At 47.8% G+C, this 19798-nt stretch overlaps 1 protein-coding gene across 1 annotated transcript in view; it reads left to right on the top strand.

Annotated features, from left to right (window-relative positions):
- The first annotated feature begins 394 nt into the window (after positions 1 to 394).
- Positions 395 to 19798, top strand: part of TCEA3 (transcription elongation factor A3) — a 43619-nt gene continuing 24215 nt past the window's right edge. The window contains exons 1-5 of the mRNA XM_012801576.2: positions 395 to 595; positions 6902 to 6964; positions 8004 to 8109; positions 8901 to 9039; positions 16985 to 17047. Of these exons, the coding sequence (XP_012657030.2) occupies positions 527 to 595; positions 6902 to 6964; positions 8004 to 8109; positions 8901 to 9039; positions 16985 to 17047 (440 nt within the window). The 5' untranslated portion in view covers positions 395 to 526. The remainder of the gene's footprint in view (positions 596 to 6901; positions 6965 to 8003; positions 8110 to 8900; positions 9040 to 16984; positions 17048 to 19798) is intronic.

Raw genomic sequence — 19798 nt, forward strand, 5'->3', positions numbered from 1 at the left:
GCTTGGGCATAGGGAGGGAACTGAGTCCTTCCGCTTTGCGCTGCAGCCGTTCACAGACGCAGGAGCCCAGAACTCTTCCTGGAGCTCCTGGAGCACCCTCGGGTGCACTCTACGCGCGATCTCTTGTGCCCCGGGACAGCCACCTCCCTGATCTCCAGAGAGCCCTCTTCCTCAAATCTCCCTTCAGCCAGCCGACACCCCGGCAAAGGCCGGAGGTGAGGGGCTCGCTCTCACTGCCTGGTCTCCCAGCTGAAGCCCCACTGGGCGGCTAGGGCAATCTTCGCTCGGGCGAGTCCTTGAAGTCTATATTTAGTGCACGCCACCCCACCCCCCACGGTTGGAAGGCTGGCGGACTGGCCGGCTGGCGGGGGGGTGGTGTGTGTGTGTGGAGCCCCGCCCCCGCCAGGCGTGCGTGTCGTGTGTGTTTGGGTCCCGCGCGGGTCCAGCGCCCTCCGCCTGGCGCCTCTTGCCCCAGGCCCGGCTGCTACCCCTGCGCCCGTCGTCCCGCCGGGCGTCGCGGGCCAACATGGGCCAGGAAGAGGAGCTGCTGAGGATCGCCAAAAAGCTGGAGAAGATGGTGGCCAGGAAGAACATGGTGAGGCTGCAGAGTTTGGGCCACTGCCCCCGCCCTCAGGAGGCGCGGCGCGAACGAGCTGGGGACACCCGGGGGCGCGAGCTGGCTGGGCGCCCGGCAGGCGCGTGCGGGACTCAAGGACCCGAGGGAGGCGTGGCTGGTGCAAGGCCCAGGGCCCCTTGGGGACACTTGCTGGGCACCTCGGGGTGGGCGTGTGCATGGCTCAGAGCGCCAGGAGGATCGTACGGGCCTCCGAGGCACGGCTTGTTCACGTCCCCCTTGGACGTGTAGGGTTCACCCGCGAGCCGCTTGTGCGGGGCCTGGGAAAAGGGGCGAAGAGACACGGACCTGGGAAAGGACTTTCGTAGTCTGGGGACTCTAAGGCGTGTGCAAAACCCGGGGAGCAGCAGGGATGGCAGGGAGGGAGGAGGGCCAAATCCTGGGTGGCCAGAGAAGGGACAGAGAAAGTTGGGCTGAGAAGAGGTGCTCAGCACCCCGGAGTGGATCTGCGGAAGAAAAGCAAAAAGCAGCGATCCTGCGATCCCACAGCGTTGCAGTGCCAAGACCAGTACTCTTCATTCTGTTCACAACTTTCCCTTTCCCTGGCCTTGGGGTGGGGCCCAGGCGGGTGGAGGCAGAACAGGTGCGGGGGCCTGCAGGCGGAGGGCGGGTTGGGGGGAGTGGGGCTGGAGGCCTAGGCCAGGAGGGAGGAGGGAGAAGCTGGACTCAGAAGGGTGGGGGTGGGGTGTGGACTGACTGACTGGCCCCACCTGAGGGGCCCAGAGGCCCAGAGCCACTGGAAGTTAATGTTTGATCTCCCCTGACCTTTGCCTTGGCTGCCTGGTCGCCGGGCCAAAGCAAATTTGGCCTTGGGTCCTGAAGGGCCTGGGCTCACTCACTCTGAGAGGGAAGAGCAGAGAGGGGAGCCAGGTAGCCCTGCCTCTCCACCTGCCCTGGCCCAGGGTCCTCTTCCTCCCACCATCCTTAGCCCTATGCAGCAGGACCTGCATTTCCAGTACATCCTGTGACCCCAGAGCTTGGGAAAAGGAGAGACCCTAAGGAAGGTTTTAGAGCAGAAAAGAGTAGCCAAGCCCAGAGGGAGGAGTGGCTGGAATTACAGAGACCCAAGGGTATTCTCTATGCAGTAATGAGTTGGTGTCCATATAAAGGCCTGTACCAAAGCTGCTTTATTTTTGAGGAGATAAGATTACCCGCCCCAGGGCGAGGGGTGTCATGGATTCCTGCTGGCAGTGGTGGGGGTTGAACAGACAGTTTTGTAAAACCCGTAGTAGGACTCCAACTGGTGCTTGGTTGGTAAGAACTGATGAATGAGACCTGCTTCTACGCAGCTGAGTGAAACCCAGAAAGGTTCAGTATAAACCTGCGAGAGTGCTGGGAGCTCTCACCCCTTCACCTCCTCCTGCCTCCACCTACTTCTATTCCAGGTTCCTCCAAAATCCTCAATATAACTTAGCCTTTAGTCATGGGAGGACTTCCCCAGGTAGGTATTCTGAACTGAATTCCATTTCAAGTGAACAGGTTATCCCAGCCCAGCCCCTTACTGAGCTCAGGCTTGGGCCAGGAAAGAAATTCTGGGCCTCTGGGTGAGAGGGGTAGGGTGGGGTGGGGAAGCATAGGAGACCCAGGGAAAGGCAGCTGGGTTGGGGTAGTGTTCTCTGACTGAAGAGGAAGGAACCTGCCTTGGCCTCCCTCCTCACTTCCTTTATGACCCAAGGCATGCCATTCTACTTCCCTCTCTGGGCCTGTTTGCTCTTCTATGAAGTGGGAAGAGGAAATGGTATCCTTGGGGATGGGTTCCTGTGGAAGTTCCCAGAGCCATCTCCAGGAAAGATGCAAGTCTGGTCACAGGGTCTCAGCAGCATGGAGCCAGTTTATAGCCACGTCTGCAACTGGGCTCTCAGCAGCATCTGGGTGGGCACTAGGCTCTGGGCATCTGGCCGAGAAAGGTGGGGCGTGCTCTGGGAGTGAAACTGGGCCCGCCCAGTGGTGGTTAGGCGGAGGAGGACACACTTCCTGTAATAAGACGGATCCTCCACGTTGCAGCTCCAGCCCAGGGTTTACTGCCAATTGCTGGAGTCCTAGTAACTTAGGGCTTTGGCAGATGCTCGGAGCATGCACCAACTGAAACAGCTTCAAACATACAACCAAGCACCTACAGTCACAGCTGCACGGGCATATAACTACAAACTAATGGACATAGCCATGCAAACTCAGCCACGCACAATAGCTAAACAAGCAACTACAGAACTAACTGCATATGAGACATAGTTAGTGCTGTGACCTACACTGACCATTGTAGTTACAGGAAGATACACAAAGACCGCCACACATACAAGTGTGTATATAACACAGCTGCAGCCAGACATGCAAAGCTCCAGTCTGAGCAAACACCCACATTTACATATTCAGATGTTGTCATACAGACAGCATCCTGCAAAGACAGACACAGCTGTGCCTAGAGCTGTACACTCCTGGACCAGAGATACCACTGGGTACACATCCCACATGTATATGCAGAGAGAGACACCTGGCAATGTATGCTCAAGGCTTTGTGAACTGAACTACAACTCAGGCTCATGGCCAGTCTTCTCCAGTATGGCCCAGTTATACAGCTGAGACACACAGATTCATACACCCAGTAGTGAGTAGAAACTGGCTTGACACCGACTGTGAATTGGAATTTTGCTAGCTGGTTGTTAAACACAGTCATTATAAAAAAATCAGGGTGGTGCCTGTGGCTTAGTGAGTAGGGCACCGGCCCCATAGGGTGGCGGGTTCAAACCTGGCCCTGGCAAACTGCAAAAAAAAAAATAAATAAATAAATAAATAAATCTGCTTATGGCCCAGTGCCAGTGGCTCAAGTGGCTAAGGCACCAGCCATATATACCTAAGGTGGCGGGTTCGAATCCAGTCCAGGCCCGCCAAACAGCAATGACAGCTGCAACCAAAAAATAGCTGGGCATTGTGGTGGGTGCCTGTGGTCCCAGCTACTTGGGAGGCTGAGGCAGGAGACTCACTTGAGCCCAGGAGTTGGAGGTTGCTGTGAGCTGTGATGCCACAGCACTCTACCCAGGGGGACAGCTTGAGGCTCTGTCTCCAAAAAAAAAAAAAAAAAAATTATCTGCTTACAAAAACAAAGGCACATGTATTAAATCCTCCAAAATCATCACTTTCTATTTATTTTTACTACCTCTTATGGGAAGGGAATTCACTTCTATTAGAGCTATATGATGGAAATAATATATAATGGTATAGTATTACGTATCTCTTCCTAATATGTCCTTTAGTGATGGTATGTTGGTAGATTGCAAGTGGACATGGGAAGAGTATTTACACCATAGAAACTGGCAAACACTACAAGTCAGTATGTTTTCCTGGAGAACTGATTGTTAAATGTTGACCAGCATGCCGCTGCATTTACTAGTGTTGACATTTCATGATTGTACATGATTAGACAGATCTATGCCCATACTACATAGTTGTATGGTGGTTAGAGCCTTAAAGGCCTGAATTCCACCTCAGCTCCTCACAAAGTGTATATAACCTTGGGGAAATTACTTAACCTCTCTGTTTCCTGGATTGCTGTTCTGTAACAATGGATAATAATTCTGTAAAAATGGGATAGTAAACAGGACCTATCTCATAGGGTTGTTGTGAAAGTTAAACCAGAAAATGCAAAGAAAATACTTAGAAGAATACCCAGCACATAGTGTGCCTTTAATTAATGGAACAAATGGAGTTGCCCATCTACAAGTTCATGTGGACATTTACCTGCAGGTCAGGGTTCTGAAAACATACTGTGAACCCAAGTCCCAAAGGAGGCTAAGGACTGACAGAAGGAAGCCTGTGGGACGTGGTCCAGGCCCTGGTAGAGTAGGGGTTGGGCAGCTGGAATCACAAAGTTGGAGCCAAAGAAAGGGACATACAGGTCACAGTCAGAGCTCCCCAGGTAACTGGTCCAAGGATAAGAGGCCAGGACTGGTTTCTAGGAAGTGGGTAGGAGGAAGGAGAAGGCTGAAATGGGTCAGAGGATATTCAGGGTCTGGCATCCTGCAGATTTTCATATCTGAGCCTCTCTTTTCCCCCTCTCACCTCCTGTTTTCTGCTTTATTCATTGACAAGTTCATGTACTCAGGGAGCACTGAGCTCTATGCTGACCCCTAAAGTCTCAGATTGAAACAGTTCTCTTCATTCAAGGAGTAAAAATATCTGTCCACACAAAGACTTGAATGCAGTGGCTCACGTCTGTAATCACAGAACTTTGGGAGGCCAAGGTGAGAGAATTGCTTGAGGCCAGGAGCTTGAGACCAGCCTGGGCAACATAAGGAGACCATGTATCTACAAAAAAAAAAGGAAAAAAAAGAAAAATTAGCCAAGTGTTAGTTGTGGTGGTATGCATCTATAGTCCCAGCCACCTGGGAGGCTGAGACAGGAGGATCACTTGAGCTTAGGAGTTGGAGGCTGCAGTGAGCTATGGTGATGCTACTGTACTTCAGCCTGGATGATAGAGCAAGACCCTGAGTAGGGGGGACTAATTTGTAGTACCCCCTACCGGGAAACTATCCTTAAGTCCCATCAACAGGTGAATGGATCAACAAATTGTGGAATATACATAAAGTGGAAAATTACTCAGCAATAAAGAGAATCTGTTGATCTACAAGGTGATATTGATGAGTCTCAAAGTGATTATACTGAGTGAAAGAAGACAAAACAGAGTTCATGCCCTACATACTCTTTATATAAAATCCTTAAAAAATACGGCTCAGCGCCTGTGGCTCAAGCGGCTAAGGCTCCAGCCACATACACCTAAGGTGGCGGGTTCGAATCCCCAGCCCGGACCCGCCAAACAACAAAGATGGCTGCAACCAAAAAAAATGGCCAGGCGCTGTGGCGGGCGCCTGTAGTCCCAGCTACTTGGGAGGCTGAGGCAGGAGACTCGCTTGAGCCCAGGAGTTGGAGGTTGCTGTGAGCGTGATGCCATGGCACTCTACCCAGGGGGATAGCTTGAGGCTCCGTCTCAAAAAAAAAAAAAAATCCTTAAAAATACAAGGTCACGGTCGGAAAGTGGCTCATGCCTGTAATCCTAGCACTCTGGGAGGCCAAGGTGGGAGGATCCTTTGAGCTCAGGGGTTTAGGACCAGCCTAAGCAAGACCGAGACCCCTGTCTCTACCAAAAATAGAGAAATTAACTGGTGGGTACCTATAGTCCCAGCTACTCAGGAGGCTGAGGCAGGAGGATCTCTTAAACCCAGGAGTTTGAGGTTCCTGCAAGCCAGGCTGATGTCATAGCATTCTAGCCTAAGCAACAAGAGTGAGTCTCTGTCTCAAAACAAACAAACAAGGTCACATATGGTGACAGAAAGCAGAATTGTGATTGTCTGGTGTTGGAGTGAAAGGAGGGATGGATTACGAAGGCATGAGGAAACTTTTAGGGATGGTGGCTGTGTTCTTATTTTGATTGTGGTGATAGTTTCACATGTCAAAACTCATCACATCGTATACTGCAAAAATGTGTGGGTTAGTGGCCAGGCATGACGGGTCACACCTGTAATCCCAGCACTCTGGGAGGCCAAAGCGGGCTGATCACCTGAGCTCACGAGTTCGAGACCAGCCTGAGCTAGAGTGAGACCCTGTCTTTAAAAACAGCTGGGGGCTGTGGCGGGCACCTGTAGTCCCAGCAAATCAGAAGGCTAAGGCGAGAGAATCACTTGAACCCAAGAGTTTGAAAGAATCACTTGAACCCAAGAGTTTGAGGTTGCTGTGAGCTATGATGTCACAGCAATCTACCGAGGTTGACAAATGAGACTCTGTGTCAAAAAAAAAAAAAAAAGTGTGGTTTATTACATGTCAGTTAAACCTCCATAAAGCTGTCTTGTCTTCTTCTTTCAAAAACAAGCCCACAGTTCTCACCCTGCAAAGCTCACAGTTGAGAAATGAGAGAAGGAGGCTAGACACAGGCAAGCAGCATTAAGCCAGGAAGTAATTTGTTTTGGAGGAAGGAAAGGGGAAGGGGAGGGCACACCTGGTAGGAGGCACGGCAGATCTAAGGCTGGAGGTCAGGGTGAGCAGTCAGGGCTGGACCCTGGCTCCGGCGGTTTGAACCCAGCTGGATAGTGAGGGACGATGTTTGAGTGCTGGCCTGGGAGGGAATCTTTCCCGGCTCTCTCCTTCCTCCTGCCCCTTGCCCATCCCTGCCACTCACCTGTCTGTATCCTCCTACCCTCTCTCCCCTCGCCAAGACCACACAATAGCGAGAGGGCGGCCTGGCAGAAGCCCAGGCCTGAGTTCTCATGTGGCCTCCCACAGGAAGGGGCTCTGGACCTGCTGAAGAAGCTGCACAGCTCTCAGATGACCATCCAGCTGCTACAGGTGGGGTGGGGGCAGGACACCCAGGGCCGGCTCAGGGTGGGGGGAGGAGAAGACACGGGTGGGGGAAAGCTCCATGGGGTGTGTCCCACTGGTAGGGGAAACCTTCAAAGGGAGATGCCGGGGAGAGGGGATCTTGAGGTGCAGACCTCCTAGGGTGGGGACAGAGGGAAACCCTGAGGCATCCTGTTGGGGCAGGGTGGCCTCGAGGCACACTGGGTGTGTGAGAAATTCTGGTTTGCTTTTCTTGACTATCCCAATTTCCAGAGCCTTGGGTCTGTGGGTTTCAAGAAGCCAGTGATCCAGGGAAAGGGAAACATCTCCCCATGTTTAAATCTTTGTGTGGCCTACATAGTCCCCAAATTTACTAGAAGTTCTGAAATTCTCAAAAATTAGCACAGACCCAAGGTGTGATAGCCAGAGCTGAGATCTAAGCCAAAACCTGAGTTCAGGGCGGCACCTGTGGCTCAATGGGTAGGGCGCTGGCCTCATATACCAAGGGCGGCGGGTTCAAACCCAGCCCTGGCTAAACTGCAACCAAAAAATAGCCAGATGTTGTGGCGGGTGGTGGTAGTCCCAGCTACTCAGGAGGCTGAGGCAAGAGAATCTCCTAGGCCCAGGAGTTGGAGGTTGCTGTGAGCTGTGTGATACCACGGCACTCTACCGAGGGCGATAAAGTGAGACTCTGTCTCTACCTCCCCCCCACCAAAACAACAAAACTTGAGTTCAAAGACACCTAGAGGGCTAGTAATGGGGAGGGGTCCTGATGGTCAGCCAAGGCCCCTACACCTCATCCCCCAACCCCTTTCTCAGCTTTCACTAAAGCTGCAATTATCCATTTGTCTGTCAGCATAGGTAGAGGCTTACCCTTGGGCAGGATGGCAGGGCAGGGCCTGAGTTACAGGAGAGGAATTATCATCTCAGCTAGAACACACTGCGAGTGAAGTGTCTAGGCTCAGAGGGAAGTGGTGGTAGAGCGGGGACAGGACCTGCCAATTAGGGCAGCCTGTCCTGACCAGCCCTAAACCCTCTCACTTTGCAGACAACCAGGATTGGAGTTGCCGTCAATGGGGTCCGGAAGCACTGCTCAGACAAGGAGGCGGTGTCCTTGGCCAAAGTCCTCATCAAAAACTGGAAGCGGCTGCTGGGTGAGAGGGGGCGAGATTTTTTTGTTTGTTTGTTTTTGTTTTTGAGACAGAGCCTCAAGCTGTCCCCCTGGGTAGAGTGCCATGGCATCACAGCTCTCAGCAACCTCCAACTCCTGGGCTCAAGCGAGTCTCCTGCCTCGGCCTCCCAAGTAGCTGGGACCTCAGGTGCCCGCCACAACACCCCGCTATTTTTTTGGTTGCAGCCATCATTGTTGTTTGGCGGGCCTGGGTTGGATTCGAACCTGCCACCTCAGGTGTATGTGGCTGGCGCCTTAGCCATTTGAGTCACAGGCGCCAAGCCAGAGGGGGCTAGTTTGACTTGAACCATGCTTTTCTCCTAGCACTTGGGACAAGATTGTGCCTGGCTTACAGTAGGCACTCAAGTATATATGTCTATTGAGTGACTAAATGAATGACAGATGGCCTCTGTATCAGGGAGTAGCTAGTGCAGAGTGCCAGTTTGTGTATACAAGTGCATGATTTAAATAGATGTGTGAGTTTTTGTGTACATGTGCCTCTGTGTGTGTGTATGGGCTCATGTGTTTGGATATATGAGACATGTCTGCCTGTACACATTTGTGTGAACACAAGTGCATAGGCGTGTGTGCCAATGTACACGTGTGAAAACGTGTATTTACACACACATGTTCATGTTGAATGTGCGTTTGTGTGTGTGTTGAGGATGTGTGCAGCTGTCCGAGTCTCTGCCCTCTGCTCCTCCTCCCTGAAGTTATACTGGGTTCTGCTGAAACAGAGTTTAGTTAAAGGCAATCCCACCTCTTTGTTCTCAGACTCCCCGGAACCCCTCAAAGGAGAAAAAGGAAAAGAAAGAGAAAAAGGAAAGAAGGAAAAGGGGCATCACTGTTCAGATTGGAAGTCAGAAGGAGACCTTTCTCCACCAAGGAAAAAACGAGAAGAGCCCCAAAACAGGTATTTTGTGGGAGATGGAGAGAAGGGGGTAGATAGCTGTCACATTCTCTGCCAGTTCTGTTCATGTTCTTTCATTTAAGCCTCACAACCGACAGGGTAGATGTTATTATCTCCTGCAGTAGCCCCTGTGGAGGTCATCTCTGGCTCAACCAGACAGACTCACAAGACCCAAACAGGCCCTGCCTGGCACTGGCTTCACCTAGGAGGATGCAGGGACAGGAAACAGTGCAGTCTTATTGCAATAAGACTAGAATGGAAATTGTGATTTTTTCCAGGTAGTAGGAGAAATGGTTTCTTTTAATAATAATAATGGTTATTATTATTGCAAATGTCTTTTTTTTTCAATAAATATGTACTAATTTTGAGTACAGGTGTCTCTCATCAGCAAGAGTTGTCATAGGAGACCACACTGCCAGAGCTGTTCTGTGGCCCACACAGGTGATAGCCCAGATGCAGGGAAACAGGATCGTGATGGGTGGGAGCCCCTGGCTTAGAATCCCCATGTCCCAAATCTTACAGCATCCCATAGGCAAAGCTTCCAGGATCCTGCAAGGGCAGTCAGTGCTCATGTGCAAGATTCACTGTACTCAGGGCAGTTTGAAAACTTGGTTTCCACTAATTATTTATAGTTCATTCATAACCACTCCCATCTAGACACAATTGACCAATCAGGCGTCATTTGCGCTATCAGCAATGTTGCCTAATGACTCAGCTGACATATTACTTTTACCAGGCTTTCAGGTTTCCAGGATAAACGGGACTAGGAATGTAATATGTTCATGGAGAAAGAGAAGTGTCCTGTTAACTCTTTATTCAGTGTTCCCATTTATCAATGAGGAACCTGAGCAGGAGAAATGACACAGCTGTTATGTGACAGATTGTCAGAACTCCACACCTCTACTGAGAGGAACAGAACACTTATTTATCTGAATTCTGTGTTCATTCCCCCATGCGTATCCTAGCCAGAGTATTACCTAAAACTGCATGAGTCTCAGCATGCCTTTGTGGATGTATAAATAAATCCTACCTGTTCTCTGGGAGATCAAGTAACTTCGGGGGGGGGGGGTGTGTGTGTCTGTGTTTGTTCATCTAGTAAATAAAGGGATGGTATTTGATAATAATGAAGACACCTACCAGCTGTGATATAGCAAGAATTTTTTTTTTTAGAGACAGAGTCTCACTTTGTCACCCTTGGTAGAATGCTGTGGCGTCACAGCTCACAGCAACCTCCAGCTCTTGGGCTCAGGCAATTATCTTGCCTCAGCCTCCTCAGTAGCTGGGACCACAGGTGCCCACCACAACACCCAGCTTTTTTGTTGTTGTTGCAGTTTGGCCGGGGCTGGGTTTGAACCTGCTACCCTTGGTATATGGGGCCAGCACCATACTCACTGAGCCATAGGTGCCACCCTATAGCAAGATTTTTTAACATATATTACTTTTGACTCAGTGTATCCGCTCCCAGGAATTCCTTTTAAGAAATTAATCAGATTATAGCAAAAAGATTTTTTTCTGTGTGGTAACGTTTTTTGCTGTTTTTTTCCTGAAACATTTTTGAACTCTAGGGGCAGGCACTATAGCTCATGCCTGTAATCCTAGCACTCTGGGAGGCTGAGATGGGAGGATCCTTGAGCTCAGGAGTTCAAGATCAGCCTTAGCAAGAGTGAGACTATCTCTATCTCTACCAAAAATAGAACAATTAGCCGTGCCTGTAGTCCCAGCTACTTGGAAGCCTGAGGCAGGAGGATCACTTCAGCCCAGGAATTTGAGGTTGCTGTGAGCGAGGCTGATGCCATGGCACTCTAGCCAGGGGCAACAGAGTGAGACTCTGTCTCAAAACAAACAAACAAACAAAAAAACCCAAAACAATAGAAAATAAATAAACAAAAAGAACAGAAAAAACATGTTTTAGTTCTGAACCTTTTTAAACTTAATGTTTGCAGTTATAACTGTATAAGATAAGTGTCTAGAGGAATATATTTTGGGAAATGAAGCTGTAAGAGGGTTGATTCTCAACCAGAAGGGAGATATACTTCCAGCACCCCACTCCCATTTTTGGTTGTAAAAGAAATAACTGCCTGGGCAGGGATGCTGACTGTCCTGCAGTGCACAGAATAGTCCCACAGATTGCAAGATTGAAGTATTTACTTACTAAGTTCAAAGCACTGCCATGGAGAGTCAATGTAGGATAGAAGAAAAAGAATGACACAGGAACATGGTCACAGAGTATTAAGCGAAACTGTGTGCAATATAGTATATGCAGTATGATCCTGCTTTTATAAAAATTAAATAAGTGAATTTTATGTGTATACATGGGAAACAAGACTAGCATGGAAATTGTGATTATTTCTGGGTGGTAAGAGAAAAGGTTTCTTTTTTGTTTCTTCTTGTTGCAAATGTCTTTTTTTTGTCCATAAATATGTACTAGTTTCAAGTAATAGAAAATAATGAAGCTATTTTTAAAAAACAAAAACATACAAAATTAAGAGGATCGTCACATTCTATATTATGCAATAAAATGTTTAAATATATGTTGTTGGGTTTTTTTCATGTTGATCCTTCACTGGTTTTAAAAACAAAATAAATGGCTCGGCGCCTGTGGCTCAAGAGGCTAAGGCGCCAGCCACATACACCTAAGGTGGCGGGTTCAAATCTCCAGCCCGGGCCCGCCAAACAACAATGATGGCTGCAACTAAAAAATGGCCAGGCGTTGTGGCGGATGCCTGTAGTCCCAGCTACTTGGGAGCCTGAGGCAGGAGACTCGCTTGAGCCCAGGAGTTGGAGGTTGCTGTGAGCTGTGATGCCATGGCACTCTACCCAGGGGGATAGCTTGAGGCTCCGTCTCAAAAAAACAAACAAACAAACAAACAAAAAATAAATGATTGCACTTTTGAAAAGTAAATAAGAGTGATAAAATCTGTTGTAGAATAATGGAAAATATAGAAAAGTAGAAAAAAATCAACATTCCCACCATTCAAAGATAATTAATAAATCAGTCTTTACCGGGTGCAGTGGCTCACTCCTGTAATCCTAACACTCTGGGAGACAGAGGCAGGAGAATTACTTGAGCTCAGGAGTTTGAAACCAGCCTGAGCAAGAGTGAGACCCCAGCTCTGCTATAAATAGAAAAAATTAACCGGGCATTGTGACAGGCACCTGTAGTCCAGCTACTTAGGAGGCTAAAGCAGAAGGATCCCTTGAGCTCAGGAGTCTGAGGTTGCTGTGAGTTAGGCTAACACAACAGCATTCTAGCCTGGGCAACAGAGTGAGACTCTGTCTCAAAAAAAAAAGATAATTACTCTTAATATTTTTGGTATGTGGTTTTTCTTTCTATTCTCTCTTTGACTTGTTTTCTATAATTATCCCCAATGTTATAGTCTGTTCTTTAAAATATAGTAACTTGTCAAAGGGTTCTATAACTTTTGTCTTGTTTAATTCCTTCCATATTGCTCATTTTGCAATTGTATCCCTCTGGGAAAAATTCTAATTGGCATTTCATTTTTCACATGGGTGGATTTTATTTTCCCAAAGGGGTTAGAAAATTGGCTGGCAGGGATGCTCTGACTGGTTCCACAATGCCTAGCACAGAGTAAACATTTACTGAATATTGCTAGACCCATTTGTACCGATGTGACTGCCTGTGGATTATCTACCATTCATGTCCTGGGTGCCAGTCTGGCCATGTCTGGAGCACCTGTTTGGTTGTGAGCACCTGAGCAAATGAAAGATCAGAGTGGAAGAGTTGGGAGGCTGAACTACTGATTTCCCAAACTGTTTGGAAAATACCCTCTTCCCCTTCTCTTGGCAAGGGGATCAAATGGGATACAGGATTAATCTGTATCATAGGGAGTATAGGCATCCTGGTGGAGATGGTAGCCTGAATATATTTATTTTCTTTTGCTCCATCCCCAAATCCTCTTAAATGATCAGCAAAGGGATTTCTTTTGAAGGTCTACAAGGACAATAGGTGTGGGAGAGGAGAAAACTGGAAGGCAGAAAACCAGGGTCTGGGGTGAACTTGGTTCCTTACTCACCCCTATCTTCTCTGAGACTCAGTATTAGAGCCTGAAAAATGTACAGCATTATCTCAGTTCTTCTTAAAATAAAACCTTTTATTTGGAATATATTTTAATTATATTTGTTGTTTTAATTTTACTGGTTTATATTATATTTATGATATGGCTAATTACTTGCTCTTTGTAGAAAGCTTTAAAACACACAAATAGGAAAATAAAAAAAATCTAGAAACAAGCATTCTTATATATAATTGTGTGTATATATACATAAATAAAAATTACAGAGACATATCCTTCTAGACCTTTTCCTATGTATGCTTACCTAGCAAACGCATTTATTTGTTTGAATAAAATGGAATTATAGGCTGGGCGTGGTGGCTCACACCTGTAATCCTAGCACTTTGGGAGGCTAAGGCAAGGGATTCCTTGAGCTTAGGAGTTCAAGACCACTCTGAGCAAAAGCGTCTCTACTGAAAACAGAAAAACTAGCCGGGCATTGTGGCAGGCACCTGTAATCCTAGCTACTTGGGAAGCTGCGGCAGGAAGATTTCTTGAGCCCAGGGGTTTGGCGTTGCTATGAGCTATGATGATGCCACAGTACTCTACCCAGGGTGACAGAGAGACTCTATCTCAAAAAAAATAAATAAAATAAATAAAATAAAATGGAATTATACTCTGTATACTATTTTGTAACCTCCTCACGTACATATATTTATTCAACAGTAAGTCAGATTTAGTGTAAAAAGGGAAATCAGGCCAGGTGTGGTGGCTCACACCTGTAATCCTAGTACTTTGGGAGGCCAAGGCTGGTAGATCACCTGAGCTCACAGGTTTGAGACCAGCCTGAGGCAGAGGGAGACCTCATCTCTAAAAATAGCCAGGCGCCTGTAGTCTGAGCTACTTGGGAGGCTGAGGCAAGAGGATCGTTCAAGCCCAAGAGTTTGAGGTTGCTGTGAGCTGGACTCAGCACTCTATGCCGCTCTACTAAGGACGACAAAGTGAGACTCTGTCTTAAAAAAAAAAAGGTTTGGGAAATTAAACACAAGAAGAAATAACAGAAATAAATACTATTAACGTTTTAATGTATATCTTTCTAGTGTTTTAAGAACATATATATGTGCATTTATTTTCTTAGTAAAATTTTAATTTTCCTGGGATGCTAAATTGTTACACTAGCTCACTACTCAGCCTTGGAGCTCTGAAAAGAAGCTCTCACTGAGACTGAGCAGAGAGTAGGGTGGTATCTCCCCAAGTTGCTAGGAGAATCAAACTGCCAGGGGTCCTGTTTCAGTTAGATTAATGGTCTTCCTTGCATTCCCATTTTTCTTTTTATTTATTTATTTATTTTTTAGATAGAGTCTCACTTTGTTGCTCTCAGTAGAGTGCCATGGCATCATAGTCTTCATAACAATTATTTCCAATGGCTATGGAATATTTCTGATTTGTTCTAAAAGAAAAGCAATGAGGAAAGGCCAGAAAGGGGTGGTTCTCTGGGATGGAGGCTCCTGTCTCTCTCCCCTCTTCCAGTGCAGGGATTCTGGCTTTGGGGTCCTGTCTGCATTTGGCCGTCCCCAATGGGATAGACAAATAGGGAGGAGCCCCACAGCCAGAATTCCTACAGTGGAAGGAGGAGTCCTTCCAGTGGGGCTGGAAGGGGAAGAGCCCCACCGAGGACCCCTCCCAGGGCCCAGTGGGAGTGGACAGACATGTCAATGAGGGTCTCTCTTCCCCTCCCCCACATGTCTGGTGGAGGACTGTTCTTGGGATCTTTTTTTTTTTTTGAGACAGAGCCTCAAGCTATCACCCTGGTGTCACAGCTCACAGCAACCTCCAACTCCTGGGTTTAAGCAACTCTCTTGCCTCAGCCTCCCAAGTAGCTGGGACTACAGGTGCCTGCCATAACACCTGGATATTTTTTGATTGTAGTTGTCATTGTTGTTTGGCAGGCCCCGGGCTGGATTCAAACCCACCAGCTCTGGTGTACGTGGCTGGCACCTTAGCGGCTTGAGCTACAGGTGCCCAGCCTGTTCCTGGGATCTTTGACTCCCCAGCACTTGTGTGGAGAACTCCTTCAGACAGAAGCCCTGGGAGACTTGCAGGGGGAAGCCCTTGGGTCCCAAGTCATTGAGAACATGATGCCAAGGGGAAATGGGCTCTGCACACAATGTCTGTTGCAGTGATCAAACCCCACCAAATTCTGCTCTTGTGAAATTTACATGGGGGGATTGTCAGGTGATAAATATAATAAGTAAATCATATAGTAAGTTAGAAGGTGGCACATGCTATGGAGTTAAAAGAAGAGTAGCAGCCCAAGCAAGGGCAAAACTCTATCTGTACAAAAAAAAATAGAAAAATTAGACCGGCCACAGTGGCTCATGCCTGTAATCCCAACACTTTGGGAGGCTGAGGCAAGAGGATCACTAGAGGCCAGGAGTTCAAGACCAGGCTGGTCAGACCTTATTGCTACAAAAAAACCCCCAATAGCCAGGCATTGTAGTACACACCTGTAGTCCCAGCTTCTTTGGCAGGCTGAGCAGGATGGTCACTTTACCCCAGAAGTGGAAGATTGCAATGATCTATGATGACACCACTGCACTTTAGCCAGGTGACAGGGCAAGACTCTGTCTCAAAAAAATAAATTTATATATCATAGAAAGAATGTAGCTACATACATTTTGGAAAATGTAAAAAAACATGTGCCTTTAATCCCAACACTGAAGCATAACAATGGGTAGCATTTGTGTGTATTTTCTTTTGATCTGTTTTTCTTCCTAGGCATTAATTTTATTGCATGACTTTGGGCATTTGGCGATGATATGCATCGAATTTATTTTGTCCCCTGCTTATTCACTTGCTTTTTTTTTTTTTTTTAAGATCAAGTCTTGCTCTGTTGCCCAGACTGGAGAGTGCAGTGGCACATTATAGCTCACTGTAGTCTTGAACTCCTGGGCTCAAGTGATCCTCCTGCCTCAGCCTCCTGAGTAGCTGGAACTACAGGGATACGCTACCACACTCAGCTAATTAAAAAAAAATTTTTTTTTGTAGAGCTGAAGTCTCACTATGTTGCCCCAGCATGTCTCAAACTCCTGGCCTCCAATAATCTTCCTGGGCTCGGCGCCTATAGCTCAACCGCCTAAGGCGCCAGCCACGTACACCTAAGGTGGCGGGTTCGAATCCCCAGCCCGGACCCGCCAAACAACAATGACGGCTGCAACCAAAAAATAGCCAGGCGTTGTGGCGGGCGCCTGTGGTCCCAGCTGCTTGGGAGGCAGAGGCAGGAGACTCGCTTGAGCCCAGGAGTTGGAGGTTGCTGTGAGCTGTAATGCCACGGCACTCTACCCAGGGGGACAGCTTGAGGCTCTGTCTCAAAAAAAAAAAAAAAAAAAATAATCTTCCTGCCCCATCCTCCCAATATGCTGGGATTATAGGAATAAGTCACCATACCTGGCCTTCACTTGCTATGTCAACCCAACTCTTCTGCCTCTAAGGCCTGTGTTTTTCTCCTCCTAAAGTGCCTCCTGGAGAAGCTGAAGCTGATCTCTCAGTTTCTCTGATTCCAGATGAATATAGGGAGTTCCAGGAACCCAGTTTCCATGGACTTCACCTAGCCAAGGCCTGCCTGGCAGCAAGAAGGAGAGGGGCCTGCTGAGAATTAGTTATGAATAATGGTGATTGCATAATTGCACAACATAGTACATGTGACCTACATGGCTTGTATTAGATGCTTGGCCCTTGTAGTGCTGCATCCGGTGGAGGGGAGGGATGGGTGACCAGCCAGCATCACCCAAGCTCCTTTCCTGGGCAGCTGAATTCTAGATGGGCTTTCTCATCCTTGACCCAATAGGCCCGAGGTTTTTCTCCTCCATCTTCTCAGGGATCAGTCCTGAAGCCAGCCTATAAGAAAGTCTCAACACCAATTTCTCTTATTTCAGGAGAGACTCCGTGGACTCCAAGTCTTCTACCTCCTCCTCTCCAAAAAGACCATCAATGGAAAGGTAAAAGAAGCCACAGCCTTCTCTATCCCAAATATCTTATTCAGGATGTATCCCTCTCTCAGCTCTCTCTCTCTATAAAATCATAGCTATGTACATTAATGCAATCATGGGGTACAATGTGCTGGTTTTATATACAATTTGAAATGCTTTCATCAAACTGGTCCACATAGACTTCACCACATTTTCTTAGTTACTGTGTTAAGATATTTATATTCTATACCTCCTCTCTCAGCTTTAATGGAGGAAGCTACCGGCAGGAGAAAGGAAGAAACCTCCCTACATTATGTTGCCTCTAAATTCTAGGACCTACGCAGTAAGAGTGAGTGGGCCCCCAGGGCGGTGCCTGTGGCTGAAGGCGTAGGGCCCCAGCCCCATATACTGGGGGTGGCAAGTTCAAACCCGGCCCCGGCCAAAAACTGCAAAAAAAAAAAAAAAAAAAGTGAGTGGACCCCTGAACCAGAGATGTGGCTTCTTCCCTGGGGTGAGCTGGGGGAGAGCAGTTGGTGTTGCCCCATCACCATCTGGGGAACATTCTCAAGGTCAGGCTGAACCCAGTGAGGACAGACAGAGGTCTTCAAAGCCTAGACCTGGAGTGGGCTCTCTGGATTTGGGTTGAACTGGTTAGGGTGTCTACACAAAAGTAGCATACATCATCAAGTCATATATTCATCACATATTTAGTGAGGGCCTACTATGTGCTAGGAAATGTTCTGGGTGACATAGATATAAAAATGCACGACAGAAACAAAAATGTAGGTGGGGTGCAGTGGCTTATGCCAGTAACCCCAGCACTGTGAGAGCCTGATGTGGGTGGATTGTCTAGCTCAGGAGTTGGAGACCAGCCTGAGCAAGAGTGAGACCTTGTGTCTAAAAATAGCCCAGCCCTGTGGTGGGTACCTTAGTCCCAGTTTACATGGGAGGCTGAGACAAGAGGATTGCTTGAGCCCAAGAGTTTGAGGCTGCTATGAGCTATGATGTCATAGCCCTCTACTGAGGGTGACAAAGTGAGACTCTGCTCACCCCCCCAAAAAAGAAAAAATCTCTGCAGTCATGGGGCCTCTGTTCTAGTAGGGTAGACAGGTAATACATATAATAAGTACATTATATGGTGGTTTGGAAGGTGACAAGTGTTATGGAAACAACAGAGGAAAGTGAGGAGGTGCTCAGGGGGTGGTCAGGAAAGGCCTCATTAAGGAAGTGACCCAGGGCAAAAGCTTGAAATTTGAAAAAGGTAAGGAAAGGAGTTAGCTAAGCAGATATTTGGGTTATGGCAGAAACAGGGGGTGGCTGGGTGGCTGGAGCAGATTGAGGGGGAGTGTTGGGGGTGTGAATGAAACAGGAGCCACAGGAGGGTCTTCAGTGCCAGAATGATGTGACCAAATTTGTCAGGCTGCTGTGCCCAGAATGGATTATAGGTAGGGTGACCAGATTTTAACATCGGTAAGGCGGGACAACATGGCTGGAGGGCAGGGTGGGGGCGGGGTGGAGGTGGGGTGGGGCGGGGCAGGGCCTGACAACAATGCAAACTTTGATAAGCAGTTCTCGATAATCACTTCTCAACAATTATTTGTTATTATTACAGTTTAACATTATAAAATTCACAAAAATAATATAAAACTCATATTCTGGCGAAATAGCCACATGGCAGCCGAAAACCGTATATTCCCTTCTTGTTCTGCCCATTCGTGCATTCTTTCCAAAAATCGGGACTTTTTAAAAACGCTGCAGGATGTGGGACAAATTGTTGGAAAGTGGGACTATCCCGCCAAAAGCGGGACGTCTGGTCACCCTAATTATAGGACCAGAGGGAGGGGTGACGAGATCAGCCAGGAGGCTGCTGTGATGATTCAGGCAAGAGACTATGGCTTGGATGAGCAAGGTAGCCAAGGTGGTGGGGAGAAGGGGTAGCTTCAGGATACATTCTGAAGGAAGAGCTGACCGGACTTCCTGACAGATTGGATGTGGGTAAGAGAGAAAAATAGGAGTCACAGATGCTTCCAAGATTTTTCACTTGAGTATCTGCAAGGATGGACTTGATGCTAATCGGTGAGGGGAAGACTGTGCTTACGTAAGTCAGGCTTGGGGCGGAACACAGAGAGTTCAGGTTTGGATATGCTGGATTCGAGGCCTGTGTTAGTCATTCCGAGGAGAAGTAAAATAAGCAGTTGGATTATATGTGGCTGGAATTCAGGAAGAAAGTCTGAGCTAGAAATATAAATTGCAGCGTCATCGGTGTGTAGCTGGCATCTAACGAAACTGGATGAGATCACCAAGAAGAGAGGGTGGATAAAGGAGTGAGTGTGAAGTATGGTCCAGGAAGGAGGCTGGAGGTCCAGGGGAGAGTGAATGATCAGGGTGCAGACGCCATATTGGATTCTGGGGCACCCAGGTGGGATGGGAAAAGTGTTGGCTTCTGGAAGAGCATGTGTGGGAACTGCACATTTATTTTAAGCCTAACATACCAATAAGACTACCACTGAAAAGAAAATTAGAGATGCGAAAATTAGGTTGTCGATACCTTGGCAGCCAAGGGCCCACTCCCGCTGATGAATAGAGGCTCTCTAGAGTGCTGGTGGGAGGGGGAATTTGAGTGTAAGAGTTCTGCAGTCAAATAGCAATGTCCAATGGGGCTGAGGCCCAGGAATGGGGCAGCAGTGTTATCCTGGTTCTAGACCAGTGATTCTCAACAGGGGTCATTTAGAAATTTTTTTTTTTTTTTGGAGACAGAGCCTCAAGCTGTCCCCCTGGGTA

The sequence above is a fragment of the Otolemur garnettii genome, unplaced genomic scaffold (genome assembly GCF_000181295.1).
Source record: "Otolemur garnettii isolate 467f Iridium unplaced genomic scaffold, OtoGar3 scaffold00009, whole genome shotgun sequence".
NCBI classification, from domain to species: Eukaryota; Metazoa; Chordata; class Mammalia; order Primates; family Galagidae; genus Otolemur; species Otolemur garnettii.